Source organism: Dama dama, chromosome 18, assembly GCF_033118175.1.
Source record: "Dama dama isolate Ldn47 chromosome 18, ASM3311817v1, whole genome shotgun sequence".
In the NCBI taxonomy this organism is placed as follows: Eukaryota; Metazoa; Chordata; class Mammalia; order Artiodactyla; family Cervidae; genus Dama; species Dama dama.
Window position 1 is genome coordinate 47,140,055 of NC_083698.1, and position 19,981 is coordinate 47,160,035.

The window sequence follows — 19,981 nt, forward strand, 5'->3', positions numbered from 1 at the left end:
AGTCACTCAGTTGTGTCTGACTCTTTGCAACCCCATGGACTATGGGAGAAGCCTGCCAGACTTCTCTGCCCATAGAATTTTCCAGGCAGGAATACTGAAGTGGGTTGCCATGCCTTTTTCCTGGGGATCTTCCCAACTCAGGGATCGAACCTGGGTCTTCTGCACAGAAGGCAGATTCTTTATAGTCTGAGCCACTAGGGAAGTCCCATAACTTATAATTTATACTCTACCTGATTATAAAAAGGATATGAAATTACATTAAAACATATGTCAGACACGACAGTTAAAAAGACATGACAGTCTCATTTTAAAAATGAGACCAGAAATATTGAATATAATTATTCTAAGAGCTAAGGAGAAGAGGATTGTAATAAATAGTGAGTGATAGTTTTAAAACTTCTTGGCAACTTTTGAAAATAGGAAGGGAACTTTGCTTGAATGTTTTCTTTGAGCAATAAGATCATTCATATCTTAGAATATGCTAATCAGCCTTACATGGTGTCTTTGGAAGAGAAAAATATCCCATTCTTCAAGTATCCAGAAAGGAATATGGAATAAGGAAAATATTTGCTCACATATGGTTTGCTTAGATGCTAGATTCTATCTGAATATTTTTAAGTCAGATGTGCTAATCTTTCTGGAATCAAGTCATTGATTTACATGAAAGTATATTCTCTGCATATATGATTTTATGCATTATTTTTTAAGTTTTTACAATTGAAGAATAGTTGATTTACAATATCATGTTAGTCTCATGTGATGGAGGTGGTGGTGGTTTAATCGTTAAGTCGTGTCTGCACAGCAATTCATATATATATATATTTATGAAATTAAATATTTTCTTCTTCAGATTCTTTTCCCTCAGAGGTCATTACAAACTATTGAGTATATTTCCCTGCATAGTTGTATGCTTTAAATAAAATTTATATAAATTATTTTAATCTGTAGACCAGCCTAAGTTCAAAGATTACGGTCATCAAAATAAAACCTGCTTTGCATGGAAAGGAACATCACTAGTCTAATTTGAAATGGAAAAAGAATCACTGAATTACTTTATGATTTGCATTCTATAAGACTAAATTAAATCTCAGAACTACTTCCTCTTAGATAAAGCATAAAGAGCATATGAGATAACTTCTTTTGAAGTCTGGGAATGTATGGTCCTGAAATGCAGTAACTTATCATTTGAGACTTTCACTAATATTTGGCATAACTGCAATTTTGTAACATGACAGGTCTTCAAGTTGTAAGCTATAAACCTTAACTATTACATTTCCAAATAAACTGTTATTTCTCCATTTATGACATGGTGAAAACACTATGAAATATGAAGAAGTCATCGTTACAAATGGCAACATATATATTAAAATATAATTTTTATTTTGACCAGTAAGTCCTTAAATAAAATGTCAGAATGAAGCTCTACAGCTAGCACTTTCTGCCCTGAGTGGGAGGAATAAAGCAAAGGAAAGTGAGAATGGGAAGTGCCTTACATAACTCTGCAATGACTGAGCTGACCAAGTAGGAAACAGTCTGCACTGACTCCAGAGACCAAACGAACCAATGTTAATCTCTTAACTACCAAGATTATAATATTACTTCTGGTAAGACAGAAATAAAATGAGATAGCTGAATGTAACACTTAAAATTAATACAATATATCTAAGCTGGTACATAAAATTATAGAAGATGAAATTGAGAACAATGTTTTAGATATTATAACATTAACACATATATAGATGTTACACATTTATATAAAAAACTATGAGTTTTTGAACAATATTTAAAAATTATTATCAAAATAAGTTTTCTTCTCGACTATATCTGAAAACCGAGTCAGACAGGAGAGTTAAGGTTATCGACTCCATCAAAGAATTTTAAGTGCAATAGTATATAATAAACTAAGCATACATTAAAACATATATTTTGGAAGTCATCAGTTCAAAAGCTTTGTTGACTTTTTTATCACTGAGTATAAATTATGAGTTAAGATTTTCATAAATAGTGGGAAAACTTGATAGGGAAAATAATTTATGATAAATAAAAGTCTCTGTCAAAGAAAAAGAATATGTCATTCAACATTATAAAAACAATGTTCAGCTTAATAGATCATTTAGCCATAAACTTTAAAATAGTATAATTATAGACAGCATCCTAACTCCATCAATTAACAGCTGCAACCCTAGTCTGGTCACTTAATTTTTCTTAAGACTTCAATTTCTCATTTGCAAAATGGACATCACTCTATCTGCCTCATAAGCAGTCATAATTATATGAGGATATGTGTACAAAGGACTATATAGGTGTCTGGCACCTAGTTAACCTGAAGTTTAGTATTACTATTTTATTACATCTCCTTCCAAATACGTCCACCAAAACTATCAACAGACTGCATTCTGCATTTTTAGGGACTGTTTCACTTTTAATTTTTATCACATCTGGAAAGTCAAGCATACATACTACTTCATTTTTCCATCAAATTAAAATTATCGTTAACTGGTCATGAATCTCATCTCAGAAGATACAAACAAATCTTTCCTAAAATACGCTCTCAAGCCAGAAGGCCTGTTAATTTAAGAAAAACAAACAGCTAAAAATATCCTGTACTGCACATACATCTTTTGCCACATGGAGACATGAGCAAAGTTTCCTTGGTGGATCCCTCTAAGTTCAGTTGTAAGTGCTGACTCTTTTCAGTCATGTAAAGTTTTAGAAGACAAGCCACACAGTCAACTTACTTGATGAAGATCATTTCCTAATGCATATTCTGCAAAGTAGCCTGGAGCAGCAGATGAAGCTCTGATGGCCTGCCACATTTTATACTGACAGCCTCCCAAATAGTGAGAGTTGATTCCAGGAAAATGTCCATAGTTTCTGAACACAAAGGCTTTTGGTGTTATCCCTCTGTTCACTATGGTACTTACTGCAGCAACCTAGTCGATTAAAAAGTGGACAATACGCATTGTAAGCAGCAATATTTGGGACTGTAAAAATTAAATATTATTTAGTGGTATGAATGAACACGCTACAACTCTACCCATCAAGGTAAAGTGTATAACATAACCCGAGTGTTAAGCAAAGGGAAGCAGATCCTTTTAAATAGGTTTTTTTTTCTTTTTTTTTACGGGAAAACAGTTAGGGCTGGGATAATTTTGACAAATGCATTATGAGAGAACAGTAATAAAAGATATTCTTTGACTACACGATTTGATTAGCTATTTAAAAAGACAAGAAGGCATAAATTTGCAGACCTTTATATGATACTGCAGTAGTAGCAATGAACAAAAACTACTTAAAGATGAATAATACACTATTTTCATATCACTTATAAAGCACTCTGTTTCTGTGCTCTTTGAAAGTATTATGACTTTAGTAACTGAAACTCTAACACAATAAACTAATTCTCAAGGCTTTTTGATCATAGTTAATAACTGGAAGCTGGGTAATTATTTTTTTAACTAAAAAAAACTAGTCTTTATCACCTAGGGTCTCAGATTTTATCAATATCAGTTAAATTTATATAAAATGTGATGTATCTGTTAATAACCTGCAATATGAACTTTAAGAAGCTGAATGATACTGGTGAGGCCTAAGTTGTTAGGGCTCTATGCCAAGTCCTGCAAGAGGCCTGTGTGCTTTGCTATTTTATAAACCAAAAGTCACATTCCAAGTTCCTGTGAGTGACCCAAGTGTGGCCTACAGAGGCCACTGTGGGTAAGAGCTGACCATGTACTAAAAACTAGAGTCTTTCCATTAACTGGTATACAGGCAGGCTCAATTAAGAAATGTGTGGGTGGCTGCCTCATTTATCAGGAGTGAACTACTTTTTGAGGTGGCTGCAATTCCCTCACACCCACTCTTTTTTTTTTTTTTTAAGTCCGCCATCTGCTCACATTTTAAGAACAAATAAGAAGCCCTGAAGATACAGGAGAACAAACAAAAGGTGTGGCATTCATCTTTGGGTCCTTTCCAACGAGCTACTGTATCTCATCCTCACGGCCTCATGTGGTCTGACGGAGCCATCCCTCCAGCCTCGTTGTACACGCTGCCCTTGGATCCCTAAGCTCCAATCTCTGGGGCCTGCATTTCTCGAAGGCTCCCCCCGTACGGACTGTTTCCTTTGCCAGGACTGCTCATCAGCCTTTACACTGAGACCTCAGAGTACATTTCCTTACAGCAGCCTTCCCTCATGTCCTTGTAAACACATGATTTCAGAGAACTGTTTTTGTGTTCCATAGCACTTATTTCAGGAAAACTGCATCTCGTTTGTGTGATCATTTGACTAATGCTTACTTTGCCCTACTGGACTGTAAACTCCATGTTTGCATTTACTCACTAATGTATCCAAAGTCCCCAGCACAGTGCTGGCACATGGGGTACATAATTAATATCTTAAGAATGAATGAAATATGTGTAAGCAGGAGTGAAAGAGCAATAGAGGGAGTTGTATTTGACTTTTCATGGTTACAGCTTGGTATTCAAGAATAAATACAAGCTGCATGGGATTCCTAGGTACACAAACCCTTATTCCTTAATCAAATAATGAGTCTTAATACAGGACATGGAACTCTAGCAATATTCAATCACAAAATAAATAAAAAGAGGAGCCATACCAAGACATATTCTAGTAACACTGACACTTTAAAAGTTGGGATTCCATTTGTATATTAATCTAATATATATTCACGAGGCACATGAAGTTTCTTTAAAAAAATCTATGGGGGAAAATGCCACAATTTTCCTTAAATCCCTAATTAGATTAACCCTATAATAATTCTTTATCTTTAGTCCCAGTCTTTCATGTTCTTAAACTTTTGTTTTATTTTACTTGATACAGAAAAGCTCCAACATTCACATTCTGTATCTTCATAAAATGACCCAATATATAAGGAATCTATATAATCTACAGCAATTCCTAAGAAAACTTTTCTCTTAATAAAGGGCCTTCATAATATTCCATTCACCTGACCTTCAATTTCATCTAGGTGTTATAGTTAACAGACTCTAAACTTACCTTAGGACATGTGGGGTTTCTCGCTGTTTCAATCATTAGTGAAGATCCCATCCTGTCCCTTTATTAAAGGAGAAGAATTAAATTATATCAAAATGATTTTATTTCCCAATATCAGGGAACATACATTATGCAGTTCCTGTTATGTGGGACAAAAAAGAAAAATCTCCTCTAGGAAGCTTACAATCCAACTAATGCACATAAAACAATATATAGCTACCTATTAACCTCCAAATCAAACTACAAGTATCTACAATCCTGCAGGAGGTTGTGTGTGGGGGGGGGGAGGAGTCGATACAGGCTTTCCTATCTAGGAAAGATAGATAGATGGAGGTGTAGCTTGACAAGGACACCACTGATGGCAAGAAAACACATTAAAAGCCAGAACATATACAGAGTAAAGGCACAGAGGCAGAACAGATTTGTTGTTTTCAGGGTCCTAATAGGATAAAGGAACTGTGCTGAAATAAGACTGCTGAACTATGGCAGGCTATATATAGAGCAGTCTAAAAACCAGATCAAGACATTCAGACTTCAAACCTGTTTTAGCAATACAGAGCCTATGCCACCCCCCCAAAAATGCTTTTTAAACCATCTGAACTGGCATTTGAACTACTGCAACATTATAGAAATTACCCTTAGGCAGCAATTTTCACAATTCCATTACAAGGAAATTTTATTCAGGGCTTATTTTTTTTCCAGACTTAAAAATTATGTATTTTTCCCCGTACTGAATATAAAAAATGTTTTTTTTTTTTTTTACCAACTTGCCTCAGTAAGGAAAAATGCCTTCCTAACAACATTTTTTTCAAACAGTACTTACATTTCTCAACTAGAATATTAGTGAATTTCACATATTTAAAAATTAGGTAGCAATATACCCTTTATTATCTTTTATAAATACAATGTAAAATGCTTTCTATAAAGGACAAGATCTTTGTCTTCCCTAACCAGATCTACATGTTTCTTCTGCATGAAGATCAAGGCAATTTCGTCCTCCTAAGGGTCTTTCACTTTATCCTTTCATAGAAATCTTCTATAAGATTGGGACAGAGATCCTGGAAGCAAGATGCTACTTTCACACTTTAAGCAAAGGTCACATTTTTCTTTTTGTTTAAACCTTAATTTTATAAAGAGCTAAAAGGTTTTAGTGAATTGTTATGACTATAAACTTGAAGAGAAAATCAAAACATTAATTGCTTATTTTAGAGAAATGTTAAAATAAAATAAAACATTCCCAGAGTCTACTGATGCTGTAATTAAAAATAGTGTCCATTAAGTAACACAAAATCATTATCCCAGGGGAAGAAGAATATAAAAATGTTCTCAATAAACAATGAAAGAAAGAAAAATGACCCAAAAGGCCAGGGAATGGGCATGGTAGAGCATTAACAGCAAGGCCTTCACTGAATTTTCCAATCTTCCCTTTCTGATTTCCATATCCTTGTATACAATCCCTTTCCACACAGATCCTGGGTTTGAGTGGTTTTGGTCAATAGGACATCAACAAACATGTCACTAAACTAAGGTCTGGTGAGTCCTCATGCTCTGGGCTTGCCCTGATGGGATTCTGAGACTGCCACAGTGGAATAAAGCCCAGGAGGAGAGAGACCACCTGTCCCGGCCATCTCAGCTGAGCTGCCCACTGGCCGCCAGCAGCCATGACTGAGTTCAAACCACAGAATCATGAGACTTAATCATGACCTAAAAAAAACTTAAACTTCAGGACTAGAAAATAATACAAAGATTTGCCTGATTTCAATATGGAAAACATTTTCTAAATATCAAAGTTCAAAATTAAAGGAAAAGATCCGACTACATGAAGATTTTAAGCTCACATTAAAAAATACTGTTAATTAAACAGCACATTTTCAACATATCAACAAATGATTAATACATTTAAAATATAGTGCACAATGTCCCAGTAGGAAAATGAGCAAGTACTATGTTCTTGAAATCTGCACACTAAAAAGAAATTTTTAAAAAAATGTTCAAATTTATCAATAACCAATGTGATGCCAACTGGAAATACCAGTTTAAAAATCTCTAAAATTGACAAAGTTTTAAAAATTAAAATGCTTGGTGTTAAGTAATTCATGAAATGGAAACACAAATTGATGCTGGTGGCTAAGCTGGGACAACTGATTTAAATTCAGGTATACACATATATCTTTCTTTAAAATGATTCTTAAAACATGTATACTCTCTGACCCAAAAAATTTCACTGAAGAAGTTTATCTTAAATACATAACCAGAGATTTAAGTAGAGATGCAGGGTATCCACCAAAACTTTATTTTAGGTGCAAAAATATCTGAAATGTCCTCTTTTTTCACTAGGAAATTTGTTAGAAAATAGAACATCCATAAAATGGACTGTGAACAATCATTAAAACATGTCTCAAAAAATATCTAATGACATAGGAAACCAATCAAAATAAAATGCTAAGTGAAAATGCATATGCATCATCATCCCAATTTTATGAATGGTATGAATACAAATGCATACTCACAACCTCACACACACATACACTTATTTATCTCTGAGAAATTCTAGAAAAATGTACATCACCATGTTAATGGTGCTTCTGGTCTCTGCAGAACTATACATTTTCACTATTTTCTTTCTATATTTTCTATTTCATATTTAATAATTACTTTAGAAAAACATCAACATTGACCCAATAATTATGCTTCTTATAAACTGACCTACAGATATATTCTGAAGTGTGGGCAGAAATGTAAACTTTCCTATAACAGCACTGTTCATAATCACAAAAAAATCAGAAACATAAATGTCCGAAATGTTAGGATATAAATCTTAACACTAGGTTAAGAAAATATGGCATCACCCTGCAGAATGTAGCAGAGTCTTTTTAAAAATTTGGCAAGGGATTTTAATAAAGTTGAAAAAAGGGAAAAAGACAAAGTTGTAATTACAATATAACTTCTACCATATAAAATATATATGAAAATATCTATAATCTAGGGAAAAAAATTAGAAAATATAAGGTCTTTGGCTCTGAATAAGACTGTGGGTGATTTTAAGTTTCTACTTTACACTTATATTTTTAGAAAGTGAGCATAACAGCTTTACAGTATTTTGAGGAAAATGTTTAAAATTATTAAATCTTTTAGAACAATATCTGTTAATGACTTGAGAAAGGCTAATACTACTATGCCTTTTTAAATACGGTCGGTGAGCACCTGTGGATTCTGGTGCCCTGAGGGTTCCTGGAACCAACCCACTAAAGATGCCTAGGGGAAACTGTATGTGAAGGAAAAACAGGAGACAAACATGTCCTATATACAATGTGGTCGCAACTTTTAAAAAGGTGACTGCAAGTTTTACAAACCAATCTCACACATGTGAACCCAACAAAGCAGTGAATAGAATGCAATTCACCAATATATTAACAGTGGTTATTCCTAATGAATGAGGTCAACAATTGAGTATTTACATTTTTCTGCTTTGTTTAAATACAAGACATTTTTAAAAAGAATAAATACAACTTACTTCAGAATGTTTTCCCATGTTTGACTGTCATAAAATGCATGGCTCCAACTCATTTTGACTGTTCCAACAATGACATTTTGTGAAAACACATCTGATCCTAATTTTCGATAAAGTTCCTCACATTCATCCAGGGGCATATGAAACAATCCCAACATGAAGGCTAATATAGCACCTGAAAGAAAGAATCCTTAGTTTTTATCAGCATGACCATTACAGTACTTATAGGATCTTCTGAGTCACAGACCTGGTTAAAATTCTAGCTTTCATACTTTTTGACTGTATCACTTGAGACAAACCTCTTAACCTCCCAGAGCTCTAATTCTGTTCATCTATAAAATAAGGATAATGACAATAACTAAAATTCATACATTATTGTAACACTGGAATAACACATGTAAAGGCCATTACCAGGCCTCAAAGAAGATTCAACAAATACCAACCACTGATGATAATTTTAAAATATATAAAAAGGTGCTATTATACGTTAAATAACATATAATTAAGATACTGTGGTAGGTAATGTCCTTTCTAACCTTAATTCCTTAGTTTTAGTCACAGAATACAGTATATTTGACAACTTAGCAACTCATTAAAATAATTACACCTTCAGGTTGGTCCCAGGAACTCACATAACAAAGAAATTAGGTCTCTGGGATGTCTTTTTAAACAGCTGACTTAATACCCTAGCAGCAACTGATATCACACACTGCCATCTAGTGTACCTAGCTGGCATTACCCTGAACTAAGGAGGAAAAGGGGAGAAGAATGCTTTGGGGGATGCAGAGAAGGGTGTGAGGGGCAAAGATCCGTATGGCATCACTGCTTACAAAAAGAAACAAAAATAGTAAGTCATTATCATAATGCATTTTAAATATTTTATGTATTTTTTAAGTCTTTTTCTAGTAAAAGAAGTCTTCAGCTTGTTTTAAAATTCACTGTATGGTATAACTATGTAACAGAAATTGTTATTTATCAAGTTTCAGAAAACGTTTACACTGGAAATAACCTGCCAAAAAAATTAAGTTGCTTTTAAGGAGAGCTACTATAAAGATAAACAGATATTTAAAAAGCTGAATTTACTGCACGGGTAGAAAAAAGAACAACAGAGATGTTAACTTTAAACTAAATATGTATTTTTAACTTTACAAAAACTATATGTGCAAACAAAAGTTTTATATTAGAATATACAAAATGAAAAAAGAAAGGAAAATTATGAGCACTATAAGCTAAGGTTAACATAATCAAGAAGACACAGCGGAAAAGATACACTGTGGTAAGTGCAGAAATGCACGTATCACACAAGATACTCTACTCCATGGATGAATCTCTGATTTGAATCCCCCTTATCGAGCATCCACCTACTAACCATGGTGCCAAAGCAAGAAGTTAGCCTGCAGATACATTTAAAGGTATGAGTTGCTAGGACCATTTCAAATATTAACAGAAATAACAGCTTCAGGAAAAAAATTCCAACAACATTTGCCCCGGGAAAGGTCTCTTTAAGAAAAGTTTCCATAGTTAAATAATTGGGTATATAAGTATTACTTTCCTATCCTGTATTACTTTCCTATCCTGCTGGAGAAGGAAATGGCAACCCTCTCCAGTACTCTTGCCTGGAAAATCCCATGGACGGAGGAGCGCGGTAGGCTACAGTCCATGGGGTCGCAAAGAGTTGGACACGACTGGGCGACTTTGCTTTTTTTTTTTCCTACCCTGAGAGTGAGTCTCAATGCATTTTTAACATACTAGAAGATCTAAGAAGTGCCTCTGTAAAGAAAACTGTTTGACTTTCTTTGTATGTGTTAGTCGTTCAGTCACGTCTGACTCTTGAGACCCCACGGACTGCAGTCCGCCAGGTTCCTCTGTCCGTGGGCTTTTCCAGGCAAGAATACTGGAGTGAGTTGTCAGGCCCTCCCCCAGGGAACCTCCCCGGCCCAGGGATCGAAGCTCAGTCACCTGCATTGCTGGCCGATTCTTTACCATTTGAGCCATCAGGGAAGCCCCTTAATTTTCTTTAACCCAGGCTTTTCCAAATTTGCTATCATCTGAGGAATCACTGTTTGGTGGAACATCACAGGAATCATCAACTCCTTATGCTTCTGAAATTATCCCCATAACTGTTACTGAGTTTTCAAAATGGAGCATAAATTAACATGCCCTTTGGGAATATGTCATACTTGGTCCAGATAATACAGAAAAATCATTTGGCTTTGATGCTGGTAGTCTTTAGGACTACTATCATAATTCTGAAGAATGAGAAAAAAACAGAAAAAAAAAAACTCTATGATGAAGAACTAATGTAAAGTAAGGAACTCTCAGGTACAGCAGGGATCTGTGATGCTAACAGTCCTTGAGCGTTCCCCGGGCAATAGGCAACAGCCAGGGTCCCTGAGAAGCCTCCTGGATGTACACACAGGAGAGCAGGTGTGTGGGTGGGGTGGCGGTGACACACGGGTGAGACGCTGATACAGGAAACAAAAACAAAACCAACGGAAAGCAAACAAACATATTCATCTGATGGTGAGTCAGTGAAAAACTAAAAGTTACTCAGAAACAACCATATTCTAACTTGCCAATTTCTTCTACATAAATATGAAACTAGAATTTTAAATGTACATCAGTTAGGAATATTAGAGTAGCAAAAGTGTCCTTCTGTGAGGAAATTGTTTCTTATATCCTTTTTTATCTAGTTGTCTGAAATCAAAACTTAAAACAGATAAATGTGAGAATCCATTTAAAAGATTTCCTCACAGAGGGACACTTTCCAAAAGAAAGCAAAATCTTATCCATCTTTGATGTTCTATTGGTTCAAGTACAATTTTGAATACCCACCATTTTGTGGGCTTCCCTGGTAACTCAGACGTAAAGAATTCACCTACAATCCAGGAGACCCAGGTATGATCCTGGGTCGGGAAGATCCCCTGGAAAAAGGAATGGCAACCTACTCTAGTATTCTTGCCTGGAGAATCTCATGGACAGAGGAGCCTGGCGGGCTACAGTCCATGGGGTTGCAAAGAATTGGACATGACTGAGCAATTAACACTCACTTTTTCACCATTTTGTTACTTTCCTTAAGGCAATTAATTTACAAATTGTTCTTGTCACTGTGGCTTATTTAAAACATATTAGAAAAGCACACTAAAATCTGTTTCTGAATGTTAACTTATTTCCAATAAGCATTTTTAAAAGTTCATTAAGCAAATTAAAGGACTATTCAGTATCAAAATATGAAACTAACATCCATCATTTCAGGAAATGACCATGATCTTAATCATGAGAGTTTAATGTTCTTTTTCTTAATGCACTGCTGGGATGTACCACTCCCATATAATAATAACAATTACCTGTGCTTACACCACAAATGTAATCAAAGAGTTGATGAACTGGCTTCTGAGTAAGTTCAACCAATTTTCGCAGGGTCTGAAGAGCAACCACACCTCTGTAGGAAAAATAAAAGGCAAAAATGAGAATTCCTGTTTTAAGGAAAGCTAATCTATTGGTCCCATCACTTCATGGGAAATAGATGGGGAAACAGTGTCAGACTTTATTTTTTGGGGCTTCAAAATCACTGCAGATGGTGAGTGCAGCCATGAAATTAAAGGATGCTTACTCCTTGGAAGGAAAAGTTATGACCAACCTAGATAGCATATTTAAAAGCAGAGACATTGCTTTGCCAACAAACGTCCGTCTAGTCAAGGCTATGGCTATGGTTTTTCCAGTAGTCATATATGGATGTGAGAATTGGGCAGTGAAGAAAGCTGAGTGCCAAAGAACTGATGCTTCTGAACTGTGGTGTTGGAAAAGACTCTTGAGAGTCCCTTGGACTGCAAGGAGATCCAACCAGTTCATCCTAAAGGAGAGTCCTGGGTGTTCACTGGAAGGACTGATGTTGAAGCTGAAACTCCAACACTTTGGCCACCTCATGCAAAGAGCTGACTCATTGGAAAAGACCCTAATGCTGGAAAGGATTGGGGGCAGGAGGAGAAGGGGACAACAGAGGATGAGATGGCTGGATGGCATCACCCACTCGATGGACATGGGTTTCGGCAGACTCTGGGAGTTGGTGATGGACAGGGAGGCCTGGCGTGCTGCGATTCAGGGGGTCGCAAAGAGTCGGACACGGCTGAGTGACTGAACTGAACTGAACTGAATCTATTGACTAAAACAATCCCTGGTTTTCTAGTTTATAGGTTAACATGAAAACTAGTAATATAAATTAGCATCAGTTAAAATTGCCAAAGGTTTCTGGATTGCTTTTGAAAATACAGTATCTGAATAATGGTATTAAAACCTGGGTTACAGCAGCACATTTTGAATTGACACTAGTATTTCTTTAAATAAGACAATGAAGATATGGCAATATAAGGTATTTTAGCAGACACTATAACTCTGGAAATTCCTTAAACTCTGTATTCACCGGTTTTGGGATGTCATGCATTGGTTTCTCCACTTACCAACATGGTTGGTAACCTGTGCCTCTACACATTTCATTTTCTGTAACTCATCAGTCATATTTTTAAGCTTTATTTATTCATTTTTTTAAAACTCTCAACTATCTCAAGACAAGGTTCTGCACTAAGGAGGTATTCATTTATGCTGCTGACTTTGTTCATTTCTGAATCCTCACCAAAGGCAGCAAGTAGCTTCAAATGTGAAAGACGAAACAGCCTAGGAGATGCAGGCCAATTTAGGCTGTGTGTAACAGGTGGACAATCCTTAATACTGGAGGACATACATATACAATTAAAAGTTTTAGTCTCAATACAAGGTGTGGAGCAGAGAACACTGTATTAATCTGATACCATAAAATAAAATTTAGTGTCAAATTGTGCTTTGATATTGCAAGCACAAAGTCACTAGAAAATATTGTATTATGAATGTAGAAAATGAAAGATTATTATTAATTGTAGAAATAATGTAAATTCGAAGACAGCTGGTAAGACAAGATGGTTTATGAGAGACACTGCAGATTTAATGTGCTTTTAATGTGAGACATGAAGAATTAAAGATCATGCCGGATAAAATATATTTAACAGTGTTAAATATATCTTATGAAAAGGAAAATAAAACATGCACACACACATGCACATATATATATATATATATATATATATATATATTCACACAGAAAAAATATTTGAAGAAATAAATCAAAATAGTAAAAATAATCTTGGATACATGAGATATGACTGTTATGTTTGGCTTGTTTCTCTTTATATTTTTTTTTCTCCCAAGTTTTACTTGTATAAGCCAGAAGAAAACTGTTTTTAAAATGCAGTATTCATAAAGTAATTCTGGACAAATTTTAAAATCAGTATTATCTCTAGGTCAATTCTATGTTTAACGCTGTACCAGGTTCTGTTTTGTAAAGGAAATACAGGGCATGGGTTCCTTTTCCCATGAGCCTTCTTATCTTACTCGTTCTATACAAATTCCCCACCCTAGCTGCTTTCTCATAGTCCCCTAAACCAGGGTTTCCCAACAGCAACATCACTGACATTCGGGGCAAGATATTCCTTTGCTGTAGGAACTATTCCAGGCATTGCAGGATATTTAGCACCAACTGTTCTCTTCTCACTAAATTAAAGCAGGGATCCCCCAGTTGTAATAAGGAAAAAATGTCTCCAGACACTGACAAATATTCTCCAGGGGGCAAAATCATCTCCAGTGGAGATAATCACTGACCTCAACCCACCTTCATCCTAACCAATCTCTGGATTTTCCCAAATGTCTTCAGTTCAATTTTCTCCCTGTATTGACTAATAAAACGAAATCAAATACTCTTTGGTCACAAACCTCTTTTCACTCTATAGATCCCTCACTCTAAACAGACATTTGAATGCTCTTTAAGGTTCTTATTTCAGATCTCAACTCAAATGTTATTTCTTCAAAGACTCACAATCATGATCACTCTTTAAAACAGCACTGTTATGCTCTATCCCTTCACTTTGCCTTATTTTTCTTCATAGCACACATTATACATTTCTGTTTTTCTAGTTGTTATCTCTTAAGGGAAGAGTAGAGATGGCAGGGAAGTAGAACACAAGCTAGAAATTTTAGGGGGAAAAGATTTATAAAACCAAGCCAAAGTGTCTAGCCAACAAATAATAAGGAACTACACAATTAGCAAGCATGGATGGATTGCCAGTAGTAAGAAAGGAGTCTGATGGTGAAACTGGTGAATTTTACCAAATGGTGAAAGCAGATGGTGAAATCTCCTTCTGAGCTAAGAATGCATTAAATATTTCTTGTGTACACCAGAACTGGCATCTACAAGATGTAGGGAGTTGAAGTTACTGATATAGGCTCCTTTTCTAACAATCACTTTATTACTAGTTGACTAATACATATAGGTAAGATACACACAATAAAAGAACGGTAACATTATACAACATTGCCAAAATTGTAAGAGAATCATGGTTGATAAACTGTCCTCAACTACCAAAAATGTCTGAGAAGATCAAACTAAAACATAAAGACTAGGTCACATTAAAATAAAAGGAAATTGAGGTATATATTAAAAGAAGTTCTTAGAAATAAAAGTTCTTAGATTGATAAATCAGTAAATCAAGAAAAATAATTTTATGTTTCACTTTAGAATTTGATTTTATAATAACATAATTATACTGAATCAGTTTAAAAAATTCTTACAATTGAACTGATCTATAGGTATGCTTTTTTTTCAACTGATGTATAATTGCATACGACATTATACTAGTTTCACAAGTGCAATGCAATGATTCAACATTTGTATGCACTGCAAAATGACCACCCCATCTGTCACCATATAAAGTATAATTTTTTTTCCTTATGATGAGAACATTTAAGATTTACTTTTTAAAGCAACTTTCAAATTTGCAAATACAATATTATTAACTACAGTTCCTATGCTGCACACTACATCCCCACGACTTACCTACTTCATAATTGGAAATGTGTACCTTTCACTTCTCTTCGCTCATTTCACCCACCCTCCAACCTGCCTTCCATATGGTAACCACCAAGCTCTTCTCTGAGTCTTTGAGTTTTCTCTTGCTTTGTTTTCGTTTCTTATATGTCATATATAAGTAAGATCAAACAGTATTTGTCTTTCCCTGTCTGACTTATTTCACTTAGCAAAATAACCTCAAGTTCTACCTATGCTGTCACAAATGACATTTCATTCATTTTTATGGCTAAGCAGTATTCCTGTGTGTGTGTATACACATATCCCTCACATATTCTTTACACATTCATCCATCAATGGACACAGATTGTTTCTACATCTTGGCTATTGTAAATAATGTTGTAACAAACAAAGGTACAGATATCTTTTCAAATTAGTGTTTTCATTTTCTTCTGATAAATACTCAGAAAGTGAAATTGTTGGATAATATGGTAGTTCTATTTTTTTAATTTAGGATCTATAGTTTTAAAAGGATCATTTTTCTAATACACTAATGGACAGAGGAAACAGTCTTATAGTCACCAAGGGGGTGAAGGTTGGGGAGAGATGGAGTGGGAGTTTGGGGTTAGCAGATATAAGCTGTTATATACAGAATGGATACACAACAAAGTCCTACTGACCAGCACAGAGAACTCTTTTCAATATTCTACAGTAAACCATAATGGAAAAGAATATATTAAAAAAAGAATGTATGTATGTTATAACTGCCTCACTTTTGTTATACAGCAAAAATTAAAACAACATTGCAAATCAACTAACTTCAGTAAAAAGAATTTTTAAAAAATCATTTTTCTAGCTTTACCTGGTTCCTCCACCATCAATTGCGAGAATTCGGATTCCTCTTCCTTTCACTGGATCCACATAGCCAATTAAGGCCAAAATTTCTCTAACTGCAGCCTGTAGAGTTTCATCCTTAATTTGTCTCAGTCGTAGTAAGTAAGGAATAATTTTTTCCTATATTGAAGGTAAAGACATTTTGCTGCTTTTGTCACAAGAGTGAAAATATATCATTGTTTTTAATCAACACATGTAGATCATCTCATGTAATCAGAATGCCAGTGTTTATTACTTTCTCAGTAATCTTAAATGATAGACTAGCTTTTCACATATTACTGTCAACTAATATCTAGAATGTATCTGTCCTAATACCCAGGCCAAAAATTAACTTCAATCCAAATATTTTTTAAAAGGTTCAGTGCTTAAAAATTAGAGAAAATGCCATTTGCTTAACACAAATTTACAAAGTACTGTCACAACAAAAGGTTAATGTAATATAGTTCATACAATATTTTGTCTGAATCCTAAAGAGGATGAAATTGCTTCATAGTAATTATTGGAAATTAAACTTGTTATTAACAGAAAAAAATAAACCATCTCATGTATACTGCATATGGAATACAAGGGTAGCTCATTGTGAAATATGAACAAGCGTTAATAAATAAAAGGTAGAAGGCAAAGGGTGACCATTACAAACAAGTAATTAGTTTAAACAAACCTGAGACCTCAAGATTCTAAGCATTCGACTTCATATTGTTGATCAAAGGCAGGAGACTAAATAAATCCTAGGGGTTCTATGTTGAGTTTACCTGAGCTTCTCTAGCTACTATACACAGAAGCATCTCATCTTGTCAGCACCCCAAGTTTAAGAGAACAACTGAGTCACAGCTATACTTGTGCTTTGCCGTTGTTCAGTCATGTTCAATCCTTTATGACCCCCTGGACTGCAGCAGGCCAGACTTCCCTGTCATTCAGCAAATCAAGTGACCTCACAAGGCTGCAATCATTCTGTCTACTATGATAAATCAGATTTGGAAGGGGGATAACTGCTGGGAAGTATAACTTTTCTTTCCTTGAGGCACTTGTGATTTGGGGAAGAAAAAAAGGATTGAAAAGCTGGGCTTGGTTCAGACAGCGGGCCATGAATGGAGGCCAGAGAAATCAGCTGAGCATTTAGAATCTCAAGGGTTTGGAGCCACAATACTGAAGCCTTGAGGGGCCTCAATCACATGACTGGTTTCATCTCAAGACATTTGCTAGATTTTTTTATGTGGAATGACAAGTTCAAAAGCTAGAATGAAAAACTCTGAATGTGAGAATGGGATTTTCTGTAGTTTTGAGATTTTAGTGGTCAAGAGGGTGGTGGAGGTAGACAGCACGCCAGGTTCTCAATTAAAAGTCCTAGAAGAATATACCCTAAAAATTGGGCAAACTAAAGGTGTCAGCCAATTGTAAGCCAGCTATGACGCAGCTCTGACCCTAACTTAACTGAAGCTATCAGTGCCTCACTCTGTATGTCAAGTAAAGGAACAAACAGACTATCTCTGGAAAAAGAAATCATCTGATATGGTCTAGAGCCTATGCAATATTTAAAATTTACAACATCCAGCATCCAGGAAAATTATAAGGTATGTGAATCTGGTACCAAACGACCAAACACCAAAAGGTGATCTTGATGGTATTATAATAGAATAAAAATAACAAAAATAAAATTACTATCCCCAAACATATGTGTATATGTGTGTGTGTGTCCCATCCGACTCAGTCCCGTCCGACTTTTTGCAATCCTATGGACTGTAGTCCACCAGGCTCCTCTGTCCGTGGAATTCTCCAGACAAGAATACTGGAATGGGTTGCCATTTCCTCCTCGAGGGCATCTTCCTTACCCAGGGATCAAACCCAAATCTCTCACATATCTAGGAATTAAATTTTCAAAAAATCTAACAAAAGATATATAAGACACCTACATTGAAAAGTTTTTAAATATTAAGTGCCCTGGTCTGAATATTTGTGTCTTCTCAAAATTTCATATGTTGAAATCTTAACTCTCCCAAAATGACAGTACTAGGAAGTGAAGCCTTTGGGATGTGCTTGGTCATGAGGGTGGAGCCTTTATGAATCGGATTACTGCCCTTATGAAAGAGGCTCCAGAGAGAGCCCTTGGAGACTCCACCAGGTGAGGACACAGTGAGAAAGCACCCGCTGTGAACCAGGAAGAGGGCCATCTTCAAGAGCAATCATGTTGGCACCTTGATTTTGGACTTCCAGCTTTCAGAACTCTGAGAAATAACTGTCTGCTGTTTCTAAGCTACCCAGTTGGTGGCATTTGTTATAACACAGCATCCTGAATAGACTAAGACGTTGAGGGAAAATAAAAACAGTCCAAATAAATGGAAGAAGACATGATTTTCAAGGCTTGGAAGACACTACTGTAAAGACTTAATTCACCACAATTACTCCATAAATTTAATGTAATCTCAGTATGATTTTCTTATTTTTAAATTTTTTTGATAGTATCAAATTCCCCAAGAAAAAAAAATGAAGAAATAAAAGGTTGTATGAGGAGGACTTACATATACCTGAGGAAAGAAGAGAAGTGAAAGACAAAAGAGAAAAGGAAAGATAAACCCATCTGAATGCTGAGTTCCAAAGAATAGCAAGGGGAGACAAGAAAGTCTTCCTAAGTGACCAATGCAAAGAAATAGAGGAAAACAATAGAATGAGAAAGACTAGTGATCTCTTCAAGAAAATTAGAGATACCAAGGGAACATTTCGTGCAAAGATGGACACAAAAAAGGACAGAAATGGTACGGACTGAACAGAAGCAGAAGATATTAAGAGGAGGTGGCAAGAGTACACAGAAGAACTATACAAAAGAGATCTTAATGACCTGGATAACAATGATGGCGTGATCACTCACCTAGAGCCAGACATCCTGGACTGTGAAGTCAAATGCGCCTCAGGAAACATTACTACAAAGTTAGCGGAGGTGATGCAACTCCAGCTGAGCTATCTCAAATCCTAAAAGATGACACTGTGAAAGTGCTGCACTCAATATGCCAGCAAATTTGGAAAACTCAACAGTGGCCACAGGACTGTGAAAGGTCAGTTTTCATTCCAATCCCAAAGGACAATGCCAACGATGTTCAAACTACTGCACAACTGCACTCATTTCACATGCTAGTAAGATTATGCTCAAAATCCTCCAAGCTAGGCTTCAACAGTATGTGAACCAAGAACTTCTAGATGTTCAAGCTGGATTTAGAAAAGGCAAAGGAACCAGAGATCAAATTGCCAACATCCATTGGATCATAGAAAAAGCAAGAGAATTCCAGAATAACACCTACTTCTACTTCATTGACTATACTAAAGCCTTTGACTGTGTGAATCACAACGAAGTATGGAAAATTCTGAAAGTGATGGCAATACCACACCACCTTACCTGCCTCCTGAGAAACCTGTATGCAGGTCAAGAAGCAACAATGAGAACCAAACATGGGACAACAGACTGGTTCCAAATTGGGAAAGGAGTGTGTCAAGGCTGTATATTGTCATTCTGTTTATTTAACTTATATACAGAGTATATCATGTGAAATGTGGGCTGAATGAAGCACAAGCTGGAATTAAGATTTCTGGGAGGAACATCAATAACCTCAGATATGCAAATGACAACACCCTTACAGCAGAAACAAAGAGGAACTAAAGAGCCTCTTGATAAAGGTTAAAGAGGATA

The 19,981-nt window shown here is 35.6% G+C and overlaps 1 protein-coding gene across 3 annotated transcripts in view; it reads right to left on the reverse strand.

The window, feature by feature from the left end:
* Nucleotides 1-19,981, reverse strand: part of PNPLA8 (patatin like phospholipase domain containing 8) — a 42,808-nt gene that overhangs the window by 9,016 nt on the left and 13,811 nt on the right. For all 3 annotated transcript variants that reach the window (XM_061165271.1, XM_061165273.1, XM_061165270.1), the window contains 5 exons: nucleotides 16,274-16,425; nucleotides 11,870-11,964; nucleotides 8,526-8,697; nucleotides 5,015-5,072; nucleotides 2,739-2,933 (listed from right to left, as the gene is read on the reverse strand). In XM_061165271.1, coding sequence (XP_061021254.1) covers nucleotides 2,739-2,933; nucleotides 5,015-5,072; nucleotides 8,526-8,697; nucleotides 11,870-11,964; nucleotides 16,274-16,425 — 672 coding nt within the window. The remainder of the gene's footprint in view (nucleotides 1-2,738; nucleotides 2,934-5,014; nucleotides 5,073-8,525; nucleotides 8,698-11,869; nucleotides 11,965-16,273; nucleotides 16,426-19,981) is intronic.